Source organism: Megascapheus bottae, chromosome 26 (assembly GCF_031878675.1).
Source record: "Megascapheus bottae isolate mThoBot1 chromosome 26, mThoBot2.hap1, whole genome shotgun sequence".
In the NCBI taxonomy this organism is placed as follows: Eukaryota; Metazoa; Chordata; class Mammalia; order Rodentia; family Geomyidae; genus Megascapheus; species Megascapheus bottae.
This window is the reverse complement of record NC_143534.1, coordinates 18,478,278-18,498,694: the sequence shown is the minus strand read 5'-3', so window position 1 is coordinate 18,498,694 and position 20,417 is coordinate 18,478,278. Positions and strand designations below refer to the sequence as shown.

At 36.6% G+C, this 20,417-nt stretch overlaps 1 protein-coding gene across 4 annotated transcripts in view; it reads right to left on the bottom strand.

The window, feature by feature from the left end:
- Arhgap12 (Rho GTPase activating protein 12) overlaps positions 1-20,417 on the bottom strand; it is an 89,134-nt gene that overhangs the window by 15,741 nt on the left and 52,976 nt on the right. For 2 of the 4 annotated variants that reach the window (XM_090319068.1, XM_090319071.1), the window contains 4 exons: positions 19,383-19,508; positions 16,242-16,316; positions 7,996-8,057; positions 3,590-3,671 (listed from right to left, as the gene is read on the bottom strand). In XM_090319068.1, the coding sequence (XP_090175194.1) occupies positions 3,590-3,671; positions 7,996-8,057; positions 16,242-16,316; positions 19,383-19,508 (345 nt within the window). The remainder of the gene's footprint in view (positions 1-3,589; positions 3,672-7,995; positions 8,058-16,241; positions 16,317-19,382; positions 19,509-20,417) is intronic. The other 2 variants (XM_090319069.1, XM_090319072.1) reach the window with 1 other exon arrangement.

Sequence of the window (20,417 nt, the reverse complement as noted above, 5' to 3'; positions counted from 1 at the left end):
TGGATCTATGTATGCACATACACATAATTCACACTGAAATCTCTTTTCTCATCATTAGGGAGGGAAAAAATACAAAACTATTTGGCAAGGGAACAATATGACAGACATAAATCTTAACTCCGAGAGAGAAAAACTTGATAAAGCTCTGCATTATCTGCAAATTGGCAGATACATATAAACCTTGGCATCCTCACCAATTTACTCATGGCAAAAGAAAAATATGTACATAGAGAGAGATAGATTGTAGCAAAGGGTATGCAACAAGAACACATACAGTGACAGCTGAAACAGGATCAGACTTTATATATGGGACAGCAGGCCGATGACTGACAGAATTTTTCCAGGAAGAAAGCAGCGAAAACAAGAACTCAGAGATTGAGCTGGGTTGGCAAAATGACTTGATGGGAAAAGGGAAGAAAATGATTATGTCAATGCACAATGGTAAAATGGCACGCAAGGGAAGAAAAGTACAACGAAACTTGATAGGCAAGAATACAATTCAATAAGCAGACACAATAAAGCAAAGCTAAACACCCAGGCAATTTTTAAAAAGCCCTAGAATTTGTTTTCTGTTTGCTCGTTTGTTTTTTGGGGGTTTAGGGTAAAGGTGGTGGCTACAGCCTGAACTCAGAGTCTGGATGTTATTCCTTAGCTTTTTCACTCATTGCTTACAGTGCTCTATCACCTGCCACACCTCCACTTCCAGCTTTCTGGTGGTTAACTGTAGGTAAGACCCACATGGATTTTCCTTCCTGGCCTGAGTTCAAATCTCCATTTTGAGATCTCGGCCTCCTCAACAGCTATGATTACAGTGTGAATCACGAATGCCCCTCTCAGAGCATTTTCTGTCTTTGTTATTACATACGTTCACTTTTTTTTTTAAGATGGATGCCTCACAGATTTAAATGAATTTCATAGCTTATATTATACCTGAGGAATACTAAAAAGAACTCACGCCTGAGCCTCTATCATGTGCTCTGAAATCCCTGGGTTTCCACACAGTGACCTTGTAGGCGATGTCCTCTGGTATCCCTTTCCACATCATCCCTGAGAGTGTTCTTACCAACTAGCTTGATCTCCCCTTCCTCTAGGATCCTGGTTCTTCCTCCAGAGCAGGTGCAATTTTGTCCTCCAGGGACACATGGCAATGTCTGGAGACATTTGTAGTACTCACCACCAGAGAGCTAAAGGGGCTAGTCATCTGCTAAGACACTCTAATGCCGAGGACAACCCCTCAAATGTTCTCTACCAACAATTTCTGAATTTAGAGTTTCTATATTCAGAAATCTGAAGCATGGACAAATAAATTCCTGAATAATTACTGATATATTTATGATTTTTTAAAAGTACTCAAGGGATGTGACAAACTAACAGAGAAGAAACACAAGATACATTGTGTCACATTATAACTGTTCACTTGCCAGTCTTCCTGACTCCAATGTAAATACTGAAGAACAAGACTGTGTTATTTACTTTTAAATCCCCAAGCTTAACACAATGCCCAGAACACTGCAGGCTTTTATGTCTGTTGAACAAACAATAGATATTTACAGACATTTCTGAAGTGAAATGAGGTCAAGGGGAGGGGGAAGAACAAACGTGTAGGTTCATGTTACTGAACGAATAGTCTGGTAGATGACTAGTATTTTTTCCAGAAAACTATTCTAAGGAAGAAGAAAAGGCTCACTATAGTTTTGGATGATACGGAGGGCACATAAAATTCATCTTATAAATGGAATTGCAAGAGGCATTTGTGTATTTGATTTACTCAATTCTATCTATTTTCTCAGGGAAAAAAAAGCCAAAGAAAAGAAATACAAGGCATGGATGATTTTTTAAAATAATTTTGAACAGTGTAAAGGATTTTGTTTATCATTCCATCAATAAGCAAATGTTCTGGGGTAAGATCTGAACCTGCTATTTCTTCAAGTGCATTTCTTAGGATATTACACTCGGTGTGGGTCTAGTTTTTAAAGATATATAGTCTCTTACAATAATGACGTCTTAACATAAGCCATCCAAACTCAAATTGAAGGACACCAAAAGCTCTTGAAAAATGGCTCTTGAAACTAGCCTCAATGAAGCCCTTTCCTAAGAGCTCCTGGACAGATGCATTCACTATAGACAGATTTTTGTCTTTTGGGCTTTTCTGCTAGCCTTTGAGTCTCTTCCTCGGGTCAGAAGGGGTTCCACTGAAGAAATGGGACACATTTTACATAGATATAGTTCATAATAGAAGAGGGAAATAAAATGAATTCTTTCAGATCCTTTCCAATGCTTCTACTTTCAGGATTAAAAAACAACTTGCATTTTCTGTCAAATTTTGGTAGTAATGAATGCAGTATTTACTAAAATACATTATACAGGCTTACATGCTTTTTTAGTTAAATAATATTCCTTTTACTTGTGTCATTTAACTTCATTTTCACTACCTTAATGTGGGAATAGGTAATGAAATATAGTTTGAAATCTTAAAATTAGCCATAAAATAAAAATCAAGAATTCACTGTAGAATTGTGAATTTCACCTTATTCTAAACCTATTCAGTCTTTATGGAGACAATCAAAAGCAAGTTAGCTATGTTTTACTTAATTATATCCACCTAAAACGATTATTACACTTTTGGTAAGAATATTAGTAAAATTCCATTTGAAGGCGGAAAAAAAACCCAATGGTTACAAACACCTAATCTCAGTAAGAGTTTCAAAATTTCAAAATTGGCTACCTCAGTAGACTTTCAACCTGTGTTTCACTATCTACACATGGTAGCACAGTAACACAAGTTTAGATAGGAAATACAAAAGCTCTGCACCTTTTGTCAGCATTAAAATGCTTTAAGTTCTGATTTATACAAGGGGTTCTACAGTGAAAACCTCAAATAAAATGCAACCATCCTGCAAAAGATTAAGTGCTGGCGTACTCACTTGCCATCTTTAAACTTTTTTTTTAAAATAGTGTCTATCTCTTTATTCATACTTTGTATTTGGTGAGATATATACTAATACCTTCTCTCTCTCTTTTTTTTTTTTTTTTGCCAGTCCTGGGCTTGAGCTCAGGGCCTGAGCACTGTCCTTGGACTTTCTCAAGGCTAGCGCTCTACCACTTGAGTCTCAGCACCACTTCTGGCTTTTTTTTTTCTATGTATGTGGTACCAAGGAATTGAACCCAGGTCTTCATGCATACTAGGCAAGCACTCTACCACTAGGCCAAACTCCCCACCCATCTTTAAATTTTTAAAGAAGTTTTCATTTTCTTTAACCTGCCTCACTAAATAATGTTTATTAGATGATGATCCATCTGACTTAGCCCACAAACCACACCTTCAACTTTTAGTAGCACTAATTATTAAATAAATGACATTACACAGGTTTGCTTCCTATTTATTACTCATTAATATAACTAGACTTGACTTCTACTACAACTAGTCTTCTTTCTCTTATGAGTAAAAACAAATCTAAAGGAAACCTTTCATTTATTTTTATATACACATTTGCTGTAACAGGGATTTTGGAAATTACTTCCTGAAATTTAGGCACAATACTATCCACATAATTTAAGTGTATACTTTCCACAGAGAAGAAATACTTACCCAACTTGTACTACTTCCTTGAGTTTTGGTAAAAAGTAAAGATGAACCCTGTAACACGGCCCAAGAAGACAACCAGTTCTTTCTGTAATTACAAACACAATCAATTAAAGCTCCTACTAGTCAACCAAATTTAAAAAATAAATCTCCCTAATTGCTGTTACCCACAATTTAGTTGTTAATCCTAATTTTAGGAAGGAGACAAGAAGGCTTTGCTTGCTCTGCTGCTGCTCTACCATGTGAGCCATGCCTCCAGCCAGGCTTTGTGCCTGCTACTTTACAGAGGAAGGCTACTGGACTTTAAACCACAATCAGATATCAGCCTCCAGAGAAACTAGGATTATAAGCATAAATTATTAGCACTTTTGTAATCCTAATTATTTTTACTGGAGGTCTACTCTAATGGAATTTGTATTCATGTTACAGTGCCAATCTCATCTTGAAGACTTCAATATAAATGGAAGTTAACCAGAAATATAAATTATCAGAATTATAGCTAATTATTTTTACATAGAATCCAGAACAATGTGGTTTTTAATTTGTTTTAAAGCCACATAAATTGGAATAGCATTTGGATAGAATTCTTATTCACTGCCATTAAAAATCAGTAAGGTATGCTCACTTAATTCTTTATAGATACAGGCTATTTTATGTTTCTTTGTTATCTCCTTTTACCTAATATGGCTCTCCCAAACAGGGAGTAGTAGATACAACGCACCTTGTAAGTATATAATAAATTACACAATGCTTGGTCACTGATACAATCAACAAGATGAGAGGTTTTAAGTTACTAAGTTTATAAGGCAACATACATACATGAAAAACTCTGAATAGAGAAATATGTCAAGGAAAAGACTCCCATTTCTTCTCCAATCCATACTCCAGAGAAAATCAATGTTAAGAGTTTGTAAAAAAAACAAAAACACTGTCCACTGCTTCACCATCTTCTCCCCAGATGTCCCTAATCACCGTTTAAAAGCTGGTTCCTTGGACAGATTCCATTCCACTTCCTTCCTTCATTATCTTTAATACTGTATTTTAGACTTTTTTGCTTAAATGTTTGTCTCACTGGAACTATAAGGTATTTGAAAGCAGAAGCTGTTTTTTTCTTTTGTATCTATCTTTTCAAATAGCAGGTGTAAGTCAGTGTTTGCAAGTGGAAAAATAAAATTACTTTGCAAAGGGAACTCAGCTACTAGGAGAGGAAAATGAATATTGAATATATATATCTTGTTATAGGAATTTATTAAGACTTTGCTGATAGTTAAACAATCACACAGTTTTATGAGAAGTACAAGCACTCAAAGGCAGGCTTATTCTCTGTTCCCAGAATGGAGAATTTACTATCAACTATTCCACCTTCACTATTTTGAGACTTTCTATGAACAACTAAGAAAAATGAAATAAAATAATTGTTGTTTCTATTTTTTCATTTATTTCCATAGTTTCTGACTTTGCTTGTTAACAGTACTTTGTTTTAGCTAATGACCATTCCTAATAAGTACACATACACTATGCATTGTTCATATGCTTTATTATTTTAATGTTCTCACAGTTATAATGATTAGTACATTCCCCCTAAAAGTTGCTATTAAAACCCCTAGTCCTATTTTTACTTTGTGTGCTAGTTGTGGGGCTTGAACTCAAGGACTGGGTGCTGTACTGTCCTTGAGCTTCTTTTGCTCAAGGCTAATGCTCTGCCAACCCAGGCACAAAAGAACCTGAGATTCTTACCTCCAATTAACCTCTAGAAAATGAGTAGTGGGGCTTGGCTCAACAGTAGGGTCATAGTCTTGAGCTGAAGAGCTCAGGGACAACAACCAGGCCGAGTTCAAGCCCCATGACCCACCCAAAAAGTTGTCATAATCAGTAGAAACCTTGGGCTCTCCTAGCAGAAATTTACAATAGAACAAAATCTAGATACATTAAGGCCATATAGTATGACGCTAAATGTAAGGATCTCCAGGATATAGAAACTAAAGTCATATAATGAGTGATTATCATCCTTAACTGTTATCTCTCCTCTCTTTTGCTGTCCTTTGGTTATCTCATATTGTAACAGTATTTCACCTTGTTATCTCATATATTTTACATATGCTTAATTGGTTATTTGAAATAGGATAGAGAAGGGAGAAATCAAGATGAGTAGGGGGAGGGAAGGGGGGAGGGAAATGGGGACCATGACATGAGAAAAGGTATCAATATTTGTGAAGTAATGTACCTTCTATTTGGTGAATATAATGTAACCCTTCTATTAATTACAATAAAAAATATTTTTAAAAAATCACAAATGTTAGCTTTTTAAAACCTGGGAGAAATATAACTTACTTTAATTTCCTTAATTCATTTGGAGGTATGATATATCAACCCAAAATGCCAATGCTCAATAGGAGTATAAAGAGATAATTCAATAAAAAACTGAAATAACATGATTTTCCACTAAAAATAAATGCAAATACACATGTCATTTCCTTTTGAATCTCCAATGGAAAGGACTAAAAGATGTGGGAAATGAGCTGGTATGGTGGCTCACACCTGTAATCCCAGCTACTTAGGAGGCTGAGATCTAAGGATCTTGGTTCAAGGTCACTCCAAGGAACTAAAAATCGTGAGACTCTTAACTCCAATTAATCACTAGAAATGGGGAAGTGGGGCTGTAGCTCAAGGGGTAGAGCAGGAGCCTTCAGCTGAAGAGCTCAGGGATAGCGCCCAGACCCAGAGTTCAAGCCCTATGACCCACAAAAAAGAAAGTAGCAAATGCACTGCTAATGCAGGCTGGAAATGACTCAATTTACAGAGCATTATTTGATACACCATATCAAAATGACCTTGCATATGACCAAGCAATACCCACTTGGTAAAATCTATCCTACAAGCATCTTTACATACATGAACCATGGAAAATACTAATTACAATACTGTTGGATAAGGAAAAACTGTAAACATCCTAAGATCTAACAGTAGGCAAATATAGTTACATACTTGAAAATGAATAATGGTTAAAGTAAATGACACATTGACATAATATGCCAGCATGCTCTAACAGCTCTACATGCAATGATATGGAACCATCTCCAAGACAAACTGAAAAATGACTTAAACCAAGTACTGGTGGCTCACACCTGTAGTCCTAGCTGAGAAAGGTTTGATCTGAAGATTGCAGTTCAAAGCTAGCCAAGGCAGGAAAAGTCTGTGAAATTCTTATCTCCAGTTAACAGAAAACTGGAAGTGGTGCTGTGACTAACAGTAAAGCACTAGCTTTGAGCAAAAAGTTCAGGGGCAGTGCCCAGGCCTAAGTTCAAACTCCATGACGCACCAAAAACAAAGGAAGGGGGGTGGTAGAGTGCTTCTTGCCTAGCATGAACACAGGGTTTGATTCCTCAATACCACATACATAGAAAAGTCAGAAGTGATGCTGTGGCTTAAGTGGTAGAGCACTGGTCTTGAGGAAAGCCCAAGGACAGTGCTCAGGCCCTGAGTTCAGTCCTCAGGACTGGCTTAAAAAAAAAAAGTCAAGCATGCCTGGAATCTCTACTAGAGAAGGACAACCTAGGCAAAAGTTAATGAGACCATGTCAACAGACAAACTGGGCATGGTGGCTCATATCTCTAAATCTAGCTCCACAGAAGGCAGGAAGAGTTTGTTGGTCCAAGGTTGTCTCTAATAGAATGTAGACACCCTGTTAAAAAAAATAATAATAAGCAAAAGGGGCTAGCCATGTGGCTCATCTGGTTGATGACACGGCCAGCAAGCACAAGGCTCTGAGGGTTTAAATGCTCATCCTCATGCCACCAAGAACTAAATGATGTGCTAGGCTCAAGCCTATAAATCCTAGATATTCAAAAGGATGAGATCTGAGGATTTTGGTCCAAAGCCAGACCAATTACACAGCAAAAAGCCAGAAGTAGAACTGTGGCTCAAGTTATAAAGCACTATCTTTAATAGAAAAAGCCAAGCAAGGGTACAAGGTTCTAAGTTCAAGTCCCATACTAAACAAATAAATACAAATTCAATCTCTTATAAACAAACACACACACACAACTCACACACAATCCTTAGAGGAAAGTATTAAAGTTCAACAGACTCAGCACTGCCTTTCTCTAGAGAGGGAAAATGATGGCAACTACTTTTTACACAATACTCAGTACACTTTTGGCTTTTTGTTTTAACCACTGCTTTCTGAAAATAACCAGTAATATTACAAGAAAATTGCTTCTTTAAATTCCTCTTATTATCTGAGTCTAATATGACTTAAGATACATTTTACCACGATCTCACATTATATCATACTAGAAAATATGATTAGAATTTTTAATTCTTTTACCTGATTCTATTAAAATATAATTATAAATTTCAATTTACTTCAATCAGATGAATCATATAAGACTATTAAAGATTTATGTACTTACCGAACCTTTTTCCCATTTTCAGTAATTTTTGTTACATTTAACAATCCATACTTTTCTTGACCCTAGGGAACAGAATAATACTGTTTATCTATCATTTGTATAGACAATGATGTCCAAGTTGTAAAACACAATCGAATCAAATAGGCCTGATAATCTACAAATTAAAGGACTTTTTTTTTTCCCAAAATTGGACATGAGAGAGAAAGCTGGGGAAGGAATAAAATTGTTGAAAAAGAAATGTACTCGTTATCTGAGTTATGTAACTTCTCTGTATATCTCCTTTATAATAACAATAAAAAAGGAAATGGACATGAACATTATATGGGAGGCAAGAGAGGACAGAAATAGGAAAGGAATATGTTTGAAGCACCTGTACCCTGAGTAAAAAGTCATGAAGAGAATTTCAAGGAAGATTTCTAGAGAGAAATCTAAAGAAGGGAGTATAAGAAAGAGTAACAATTGATTACTACCAAAATATATTAAGTATATGCATGAAGCATCATGCTGAACTTCCCTTACATTATACAATTAATATGCACAAATTAAAAATGTGAGACAAGGGCTGGGAGTTTGGCCTAGTGGTAGAGTGCTTGCCTAGCATGCACGAAGACCCGGGTTCAATTCCTTGGTACCACATACATAGAAAAAAGCCGGAAGTGGTGCTGAGGTTCAAGTGGTAGAGCTCTAGCCTTGAGAAAGTCCAAGGATAGTGCTCAGGCCCTGAGCTCAAGCCCAGGACTGGCAAAAAAAAAAAAAAAAAAATGTGAGAGAAGTACAAGTAAGCAATTATAGCAACAAAAAAGATTAATCAGTATGTACCATATTTATTTTTAGTGGGCATTAAATTTTTCCTAATACTCTTCTGCAATATTTTCCATAATTTCATAATACTTCTCCTTAAGTTGTTTTGCTACCAATGAGTCAGCACCAGAAAAATGACTTGTGTCTATCTCTTCAAAAAGTGACAAAATGATAACTATCACAAAAGTGCAAATGAAAATTTGAAAAATATAACCTACTTATCAGGATGTAAAAGTAACAATGTAGAATAAGTACAGTGACTAATAAACTACTCAAAAGTATTAAGTATGCTTTCTAAAAATGGCTAATGTGGCACAGAAGTCACAATGGGCTTTATTCAAACATCTTACAAACTAGACCTATTAGCCAGATAATGTAATTAATACTGACATAAGCTTTATTCTCAAACCTGTGAAGGCAAAAGCCTACTATACTAGTTAACACTATCTTAAAATTCTTCCAAGTGAAGTAAAAAAAATCACTGGTTTTAGCTTCTTGTATTAAAATGAACTTAATCAAAATGAGTCAGTACCTTATTGTTAACATTAGTAAACACACACTGACTTTAACTCAACAGAAACAAACACACACACACACACAGAAAAAAATCTGTCAGAATTTATTTGTGACTATTTTTTTCTACGTACTTTAATCAGTATCTTTTTCTCCTTCTTTTTTTGCTATGGAAAATAAACGTAATACTAAGTACTTATTTGAAAGTAGCCTATGTCTGAAAAACTCCTTATCTATGGTCAAATCTGACACATTATTAGTTTCCTCAGATTTTTGGAATACTGGGAACTTGGAAACAACTCATTTGTAGTCTTAGAGTAATTGAATGAAATCTCAGGTAAGTATTTTATAATTTTCATAAGAGCAGTTACCTTTCATAAAACAACCACAGTTATATAAATATGCACAAGATGTTAAATGACAGTATTCTGAACTGTCAAGCAAGAAGTAATCTTTCAGTGAAACTGGACCTAAATGACAACACTAATCTGAATGGGGGGGGCACTGGTTATGTGAAATACAATAAAAAAGCAGACAGGGGGCCAGGAATGTGGCCTAGTGGCAGAGTTCTTGACTAGTATGCACAAAGCCTTCGATTCAATTCCTCATTACCAAATACACAGAAAAAGCCCAAAGTAGCACTGTGGTTCAAGTGGCAAAGCGCTAGCCTTGAGCAAAAACAAAAAGTGTCCAAGGACAGTGCTCAGGCCCTGAATTCAAGACCCAGGACTGGCAAAATAGAAAAACAAAACAAAACAAAAAGGCCGACATGTAAGAATTAAGGATATTTAAAAGTGGAACTGTCAGGAGAGTATAAGAGAAGCAGAGGCCAGAAAGAAATATAAACACTATAACAAGAAAAAAAATGGATGGAACAGCAGTCCTGACAATGTAAGCCTAAGAAAGAGACAGCCATAAACAGGATTTCTAACCTGAGTCAATGGATAAATGAAACCAGGTACAAAATGAAGCATCATATGAAAAACTTTTCGCCACATTCTCACAAAAATCTTAATACTAATTCTCTAAATATTATGCACTCTTAAGTTGAACATAAAATAAAACATATATGCCATATTATTTTGTTGAAACAATTACAGTAAAATTTCATGAATTATTTTCAAGTTCTCAGCATTTCAGAAATGTGAGTGATCTGATCTTAGATTTTCCTCAAAATAGGATTATGGTGAAAAGTAGAAGGTGGGGAGAGAGGGAGAGAGGAAGAGGAAAGAAGGAGAGATGGAGAGGGGGAGAGGGGGAGGGGGAGGAAAAATGGATTTAAAAAAAAGACTGGGATGCAGCTAGAACATAATTCTAATAATTGCTGTAATGTCCCTCAGTTGATGAGTGGATCAACAAGATGTGGTATTCGTACACAATGGAATTCTATGCGGCTGTCAGAAAGAATGACATTACCCCATTTGTTAGGAAATGGAAAGATTTAGAAAAAAATCATATTAAGTGAAGTAAGCCAGACTCAAAGGAACATAGGCTCAATGTTTTCCCTCATTTGTCATAATCAGTAGAAACCTAGGGCTTTCCTAGCAGAGATTTGCAACAGAGCAAAACCTAGATACATAAGGCCATATAGTATGACGCTAAATGAAAGGACCTCTAGGATATAGAAATAAAAGCCATATGAGTGATTGTTGTCCTTAATGTACTGTTATCTCTCATCTCTTTTGCTATTCCTTGGTTATCTCATATTGTTACGGTATCTCACTTTGTTATCTGATATATTGGATATATTTGTATTTGATTATTTGAAATTGAATAGGGAAGGGGGGAAAACAAGATGAGGGGTGTGGGGGGGAAATGGGGACCAAGACATGAGAAAGGGTATCAATGCATGGGAATTAATGCACCTTCTATCTGGCAAATATAATGTAACCCTTCTATTAATTACAATAAAAAATATATGGAAAAAAATTAAAAAAAAAAAAAGAAATGACAAGGGTCTTGGGGCTGGGAGTTTGACCTAGTGGTAGAGTGCTTGCCTAGCATGCATGAAGTGATGCTGTGACTCAAGTGGTAGAGCACTAGCTAGCCTTGAGAAAAGCCTAAGGACAGTGCCCAGGCCCTGAGTTCAGTCCCCAGGACTGGCCAAAAAAAAAAAAAAAAAGTGTTCTGTTGGGCTGGGAGCATGTCCTAGTGGTAGCATGCTCACCTAGCATGCACAAAGCCCTGGGTTCAATTTCCTGGAACAACATACACACACAAAAAAGCCAGAAGTGGTGCTATGGCTCAAGTGGCAGAGTGCTAGCCTTGAGCAAAAAGTGTCCAAGGATAGTGCCCAGGCCCTGAGTTCAAGCCCCAGGACTGGCAAAAAAAAAAAAAAGAAGAAATGACAAATGTCTGAACCAGAGAAGCAGCAGTGACAGGGGAAGGAGGGGAAACTGCAGAGAAATTCAGGAGACAAAAATCAATGGGGACTGAATATGAGGGGGAAGGAGGATTCTGGTGAAAACTGGCCCAGCAATTGAATAGACAGTGGAATCTCAACTCCAGATTTTTTGAGGGGAGTGGGGGGAAGGGCTAGTCCCAGGGCTTGAACTCAGGGCCTAGGCACTATCCTTGGGCTTCCTCAAGGCTAGAGTTCTACCAAAGCCACAGACAGAACCACTTCCAGCCTTTTCTATGATATGAAGGAATCAAACCCGGGTCTTCATGCATATTAGACAAGCACTGTTACCACTAGGCCAAACTCCCAGCCCTCCAGATCTTTTTTTTTTTTTTGGGGGGGGGGAGCAGTCTTAGGCTTGAGCACAGGGCCTAAGCACTGTCCTTGGACTTTCTCAAGGCTAGAGCTAAGGCTAGAGCCTTAGCACCGCTTCAGGCTTTTTTTTTATGTATGTGGTACAAAAGAATCAAACCTGTATCTTCGTGCCTGCTGGGCAAGCATTCTACCACTAGGCCAAACTCCCAGCCCCTCCAGATCATTTTTTTTTGCCAGTCCTGGGCTTGAGCTCAGGGCCTGAGCACTGTCCTTGGGTTTTCTCAAGGCTAGAGCTCTACCACTTGAGCCTCAGCACCACTTCCGGCTTTTTTCTATGTATGTGGTACCGAGGAATCAAACCCGGGTCTTCATGCATGCTAGGCAAGCACTTTAACCACTAGGCCAAACTCCCGGCCCCAGAAAGTGAAGCTTTTATAACTGTTAATAGTGTAGTCTTCAAGGGTTCTACCAAATCTGCTAGCACCCCCAACTATGGTCTTCCTAAGTCTCAGAACTATGAGAAATACATTTGTTATTTTTAAGCCATCCAAATTATAGTTTTTTTTTTCTTCCAGTAGCCCAAGTGGAGTAAGAAACACTAATGCAAAGCACTATTATATTTTCACATCTGTATTTTGTGGACTCCATTAGGGCATAAGTTGAGATCCCATCTGTTACTTTCATCTGTGTTAGAACTGTGCCTGGCATTGTAACTAGCACATAGTGTTCCACACAGACATTCTGAAGCAATTTACCAACAAGTAGACAGTGCTATAGACCATGAGGAATTATGAAAGATCAGTTACAGAAAAAAACAATGTCTTGGGGGGGAGGGAAATGGTGACCAAGACGTGAAAGGGTATCAATGTATGGGAATTAATGCACCATCTATCTGGCAAATATCATGTAACCCTTCTATTAATTACAATAAAAAATCTATGAAAAAAATGAAGTCTTAACTTTCAAATGCCAAAGGTTATGAATTTGACATAAAAGTACTACTAAGCAGATGAATAATACAGGTCTGGCTATCCAGCTGAGAAGAAATGGGAAAAATATCTCCCCAAATTAGACAAATTTTATTTAATTTTAATTTGATGTACTTTCTCTATATAACTCAAAATCCAGTTATAAGATAACTTACCAATTACCAAAATAATGTCCTAAAACTATTTTAAGTCCTGTAAAATATATGCACAAGTTCATATCTGAATATTTGTTAATCTACGAGAGGGATCTTAGGGGACAAAGGATCAAGAGACAGGTCTGCTATACAAACACTGGCTTTGAACTTGCTATGTATCCTAGACTAATTTTCATTTCATGATCTTCCTGTGTCAACTTCTAAAGTGTGCTGAGATTACAGAAATGTGTCACCATGTCTGGCAGTAAGATTCTTTTTATAAATCCTAACTAAGGTAGCTTATACAATGAATGATACAATGCTAGAAAAGAACTAGTGCAGTGAAACCCCTAGAATAGGGACAGAGGCAGGCTAGTGGCTACTGAGGGGAGGAGGAGAAAGGGAAATGCCTACTGGGTATGGGTTTCCTTTCCAGGCAATAAATGTCCTACAATCAGACAGAGGTGATAGCTACACTCAATACAAAGTACAAATACCTTTGAGTTGCACACTTTAAAATGGACCTAGTTTATTTTACATTACATAGAATTTTTTAAATCTCAGTAAAAAAAAATAGATTTAAATCCTGTTTTTAAAAAATCTTTAAAAGAAGTATACTCAATTTTAAATAGCAAATTTGCTCATTTGTTAAACAAGTACTGAAATATATTAATTAATATATTTTTAGTACAGTGATTGGGAATAGAAGGTCAAAAGCCCAAATATTCAAATTATGTACCCTAACGTTTCTATTCAACAGTAACGGGGAATCTTAACATGAATTCTTTCATAAACATACTGGAAAAATACAGAATAGCCTCTAAGGTTGATCCATAAAAGCCATCATTATAATTGGCTTATATAAAAATATATATATATATGTGCCTATTTTTTTTTCTTTTTGCCAATCTTGGGGATAGAACTCAGGGCCTGAGCACCATCCTTGGGCTTTCTCAAGGCTAGAGCTCTACCGGCCCATATGTGCCTATTTTTAAAAGATTTGAAGAGGGGCCCAGGAGTTTGACCTAGTAGTAGAGTGCTTGCCTAACATGCATGAAGTCCTGGATTCAGATACCTTGGTACCACATACACAGAAAAGGCCAGAAGTGGCGCTGTGCCTCAAGTGGTAGAGCTCTAGCCTTGAGATAGTCCAAGGACAGATCTCAGACCCTGCCCCCCCCAAAAAAAAGTCTTTTCAAAAAAGGAAATGTATATGCCATGTACACATTTAAAGAAACCATAAAAACAAATCAGGAATGGAGACTCTGAAAAGCAAAGTTACTGTGGAAATATTAGCCTCTAAGGAATCCAAAATCTGAGGCAGCACTGGTGGCTCACATCTATAATCCTAGCTACTCAGGAGAGGCTAAGAGCTGAGGATCTCGATTCAAACAGCCTGGGCACTAAAGTCCATGAGACTCTTATCTCCAATTAACCACCAGAAAACCAGAAATGGAGATGTGGCTCAAGTGGTAGAGTAGTAGCCTTGCTCAAGGACAGTGTCCAGGCCCAGAGCTTAATCCCCACAACCTACTCAGAAAAAAAAAAATCTAAAATCTGAGCAATAAATAACAGCTTTTTCATAATTTCATAAATGCTAAAAAAGTTTCTCTTTTTAACAATCTTCAAATTTTTACTTATTCATTCAGCAAATGCATATGAGTGGTTACTGTATGGTCTTGCAGCAGATACTAGACTTAGTTTGCTTTTATGAGATTTCTCTAATGGAAAGACAGACAATAAGAGAGTAGGTACTACAGACATATGTATTGAAAAATTATTACATTTTATAAATATAATTGAATGCTATGAAGACTGCCACAACAATATCTTACCTAATCCAGAAGGTTCGAATAAAATTCCCTGATAAAGCAAAGTTTTACTTGAGCCCTAATGAATAAGCGGAAGTTGAATAGGCAAAGATGTGGAAGAGAGACATGGCAGTAGCAGATAAATGGCCATTGGCAAAGAACCTGAGTTGAAAAGCAGGTTCTGCTGAAGAACTGAAAGAAACTCCATGTTGAAAAGCAGATGGGGATTCTGGAAGCCTGAGGTGAGGCTGGGGAAGCAGTCAAGTTCAAGGGTAGGCAGGGCCTTACCTCTGTTTTGGATTCTATTCTAAATGAAGAAAATCAGTTCAGGCCAATACCAGGGTCAGCATGCCAGAAAGACAGAGAGTGATAGTATATACACAGATCAAGTAAAATTGTGTCAAAGACAGGTTACATGGCCGGGAGTTTGGCCTAGTGGTTAAAGTGCTTGCCTAGCATGCATGAAGACCCGGGTTCGATTCCTCGGTACCACATACATAGAAAAAAGCCGGAAGTGGTGCTGAGGCTCAAGTGGTAGAGCTCTAGCCTTGAGAAAGTCCAAGGACAGTGCTCAGGCCCTGAGCTCAAGCCCAGGACTGGCAAAAAAAAAAAAAAAAAAAGACAGGTTACAGAAGAGTCACTTGGGGGGAAAATAACAACTGAGATACATCATCTCCAATAGATGAAACAACAGACTTCACAACACAGAATAAGGATGTTTATGCTTGTTAGAATGGAGGGAAATGCTTCTTACCGTTGGACTGCTGGTAGTATTTTCTGGAAATTTTTACATTTTTTTAAACAAAATATAAAGTTATCCTTTAAAATGGTGGCACTAAATTGATCGTTTTCAATACCATATTTTGTATAAGGGTGCATTAAAATTAATAAAATTTGCTGGGTACGGTGGCTCACACTTGTAATCCTAGCTACTCAGGAGGCTGAGATCCGAGGATAAAGGTTCAAAACCAGCCTGAGCATAAAAGGACCTGAAACTCCTATCTCCAATTAACCTCTAGAAAATGGGAAATGGAGCTTGGCCCAGGGGTAGGACGGTAGCCCAGAGCTGAAGAGCTCAAGGACAACATTCAGGCTGAGTTCAAGCCCCATGACTCACCAAAAAAATAATAAAATTTATGATCTTAATTTTAACTTTTAATTGTAATTTTTTAAAACCAATGAAAATTTAATAGAAGCCAAGATAAACATTACATGTGACAGAGCTAATTATCAAAGCTGCTTGAAGTAACTGGATTGTATTATATGTTTCTATCATACTAACTGGATCTTGGTGCTTTGGTGATGAGGGAGAAGATTCATTTTCAGGAAAGCAGGGTTTTGAGGCAGTTGGACATTCCTACAAGAAATAAGTAATGAAAAAAAGTTATTCTATTTTATAAAATTCTATTTCTCTTTACTCATAGTGGAAAGCCATCTATTAAAGGACATCTAAGGAAAACTTTTTCTTTGTTAATTTTCCTGGATTACTCAAGTCTAAAACTAGTTTATGAAATATGGCATACTTTATAATACATAAAATATAAATACACACAGAATTACTAAAAAGTGATGCATATTGCCTGAGATTATGATGTTCCGTCAGTTTGAATTAAGCATGTTTAAAATAAATTTTTTGCCACGTGTCAATGGCTCATGCCTAGCTACTCAAGAGACAGATCTAAAGGATTGTGGCTCATAGCCAGCCTAGACAGAGCAATCTGAAACACTCCTAGTCGAAAATAAACAACCAGCAAAACACAACACTACAGTTGTGGATCAAGGAAGTGTTACAACATGAACTGAGCAAGTAAGCAAAGAAAGAGCAAGACCTTGAGTTCAACTCTAGTACTTAAAAGAATAAAATTTAAACTCTTGTCAACAAATTTGAATATCCAAGGTTAGGCAAAGAATAGTCACAGGAATTATTAATTGCCAGAACGAAATGTTAATCAACAGCTACATAAGAAATTAGAGCTGAATTGCTATTAATGTTTCAAGAAAATTTTAGCTATTTTTTCCATTGATTGGATGTAAGATTGAAGTATATAAAGAAGAAATGTAAGATCCAAAGATTAGTAACTTGCCAGAGGATAAATTTTTTAAGTCTAAGCCTACATGAACACCCTAAGAGCAGCAAACCAGGATGGCTTTACAAGCAGTCTATTTTGTCAAAATGAAAACATAGCTGTACGTCTAACAACAGTTAGCTGCAGGACTACTCATAGAGGACAAGACTAGAAAACAATTCTTGGTTGTAACAGCTTAACTCCATTTCAATTTTCTCTGATGCTTTAGATGCTTTGAATAATTTCACAAAATAAGTGAGTTGGAAAAACCATATGCCAAAATTTATTAACTTTCCAATCCAACAATACATTCAAATCTCCATATCTTCAATATTCAGTTTTCTATGTTTATGGAACTGTGAAAGGTTTAACATTCATTTATAAAAAAGTCTTCAGGTTTATATCCTACAAAGACTGTAAACACAGAAAGCAATGAAATTTTACAAGCATAGTACCTTTGAAGGAACTCTCTTATTTTAAAAATCAAACACTAAAGGCAGATGGCTAATGAAGTATTAAAATCATATCAAAATGATTTTATTTAAAAATAATTAAATATATTGTCTAAATTTCATTTAGCTTCATGCAGGGGTTTTTTTTTGGGGGGGGGTGCAAGCCCTGGAGGTTCAACTCAGGGCCTGGGTACTGAGAAAGAGGACAGATTTTGCGACATAAACTAGAAAGTAACTGAATAAAATGAAAAGTAATTATGATTCATTTTTCATGGTATTGAGTCCTACAGAAACAAAAACCACATAAAGACTGACACTGTATGTGCAGCAATTAAAACTAGTATAAGCAAATTTATATTTATACATATATACACATTTATTAATGTATATGTGTATGTCTTGTATATTTACAAAGAGATTAAAAACCATATATAATCAGAAACAAAGACACACACAGTTATACATACAACTACTTCCTTCCAAGATTAATTTGAACTTATGTCATCATAACACCTGCTATAGTTAGACTTTTCTATATTTCAAGTTTTATACAGTTAACCCCCTAAGTATTAGCTAGTTTGTCCCAGCTGAGACCCTTTTCCACAACCTTGAAGATTTATTTTTTGTGTATGTATGTGTACTGGTCCTGGGGATTGATCTCAGGGCCTGGGTACTGTCCCTGAGCTTTTTCTGCATCATTTCCGGCTTTATCTATGTATGTGGTACCAAGGAATCCAACTCAGGTCTTTGTGCATGCTAGGCAAGCACTCTACTGCTAAGCCATGCTCTGGGCCCAAGAAGTAGTTGTTTTGTGGCACTAGGCTTGGAAGTTACAGCTTTCACACACTTGAGACAATCCACTGGCATTTATTTCATTTGGGGATGTTACCACCATCTTCATATTCAATTTTAACACTATGCTTGATGTTCAGTACATGCCTACCTCACCTCATCTCAAAAGTAAAGCCAGATCATAAAGCTGTACTTCTCCTAAGGAATGTTTCAAAACATCCCTTTTACTATGTGCATCAAAATTCATCCCCTACCTAAAACAGAGGATATCATTTCTCAGACTAATAAAAGAAGCACTGTGTGCAGAAAAGTAGGGAAACAAACAAACAAAAAAAGGGTTAAATGTCTTCACTGTGAAACTTCCTGGAGATTGAAGACAAAGGATAATAGAAATGGCTTTAAAATCATGTAGTAAAAAAGAATTTATCATCTAATGTATCACATGTAGGCACCATTAAGCCACAGGTAAACTAGACTATCATGTAAGAAGTAAAAAACTGCTAAGCCAAAACCTACCGCATGATAAACTGATGCTAAACACATAAAACAATAATCAATAAGATAATGTACTTTAGTTAATGATATAAGTAATTTCATCATACATGTAATTTCATCAAAACTTAAGCCAAGCACCAGTGGCTCACACCTGTAATTCTAGCTGCTAAAGAGACTGGGGATGACAGCATTGCTATTTGAGGCCAGGCCAGCCAGAGAAGTCCAGGAGATTCCAGCTCATCGTAAAGCAACTGAGTGTGGTGGCATGTGCTTGCCACCCTATCCACGACAGGAAGCCTAAAGCAGGTAGATAGATGTATCATGGTCCAGGTGGTCACTTAGACAATAAGCAAGACCCTATCTCACAAATAATCATTACAAAAAAAGGGTTGGAGGTATAACTCAATAGCAAGCACAAGGACCTGATTTCAAACCCCACTACTAAGAAAAAGGCAAAACAAAAAGGTTAATTGGTACAATTCAAATTTAGCCAAGATCATCTTTAATAAAAGCAACAATACACATAAATGAGATTAGTTCAAATGACTGTAATTCACTATATAATAAAATGTATAAAAATATTCTGAAATTCTTTACAGTTTTCCCTCAAAGCCCTACCTTGTCATTGGTGTCCAATACAATGGTGCTATGTCTCCATTTTGTTAATACTATTGGTTCTTGCAGCCGCCTGTCCAGACTTCTACTTTTAATTATGTCTCTTTGCTGCTGGGATGAAGCATTATACTGAAGAAAACAAAATGTACTTCATAAATAATAGAAACAAATACTAAATCTAAATGACACACAATTTTTAGGTTCATCATATGACACCATCACAAATTTTCTGGTTTTCTTATCTTTGACCAACATTGTGACACAACCCAAAAGATCACAGATTTGTTTGGGGACAGAGAGACCCAGTAGTATTAGCTTTCATCAACTGAAAAATGAAGATAACAGAAACATCGCTTCCCAGCATTGCTCTACAGAGTAAACAAAGCATAAAATATTGTCTGGCAGTATGTTCTCCATAAATAATAACTATAATAATTAATAAAATAAGGTCGGGGGCCAGGAGTTTAGCCTACTGGTAATGTGCTTGCCTAGCATGCAAGAAGATCTGAGTTCAATTCCTCGGTACTACATACATAGAAAAAAGCCAGAAATGGTGCTGTGGCTCAAGTGGTAGAGCTCTAGCCTTGAGAATGCCCAAGGACAGTGTTCAGGCCCTGAGCTCAAGGCTCAGGAATGGCAAAAATAAATAAATACATAAAGTCAGTGAAAAAGTATTTTGTAACAGTGAATGTACTTTTATGATCTACATGAATTTAATTTTTGCTGTAGGTCTTTAATGATTACATAACTGAAGTATTCTTATATTTGAGGATTTTTGAGCCTTTTAGAATTTATTTTTGTACTTCCGCTCATGCATACTATTACTTGTTTTGCTCAAGTGACACTGGTTCTAATGGTAAATTCTGAATGCATCATTATGTACGAAAGATAACTACTGCTCCTCCCAAAAGAATGCAAACATACTCAAGAAGTCAGCTGGGAAGGAAAGTCTAGGAGACCAATTATCACCAAAAAGCCAAAAGTGGAGGTGTGGTTCAAGTATAACAGCACTACCCTTGAGCAGAAAAGCTCAGAGAC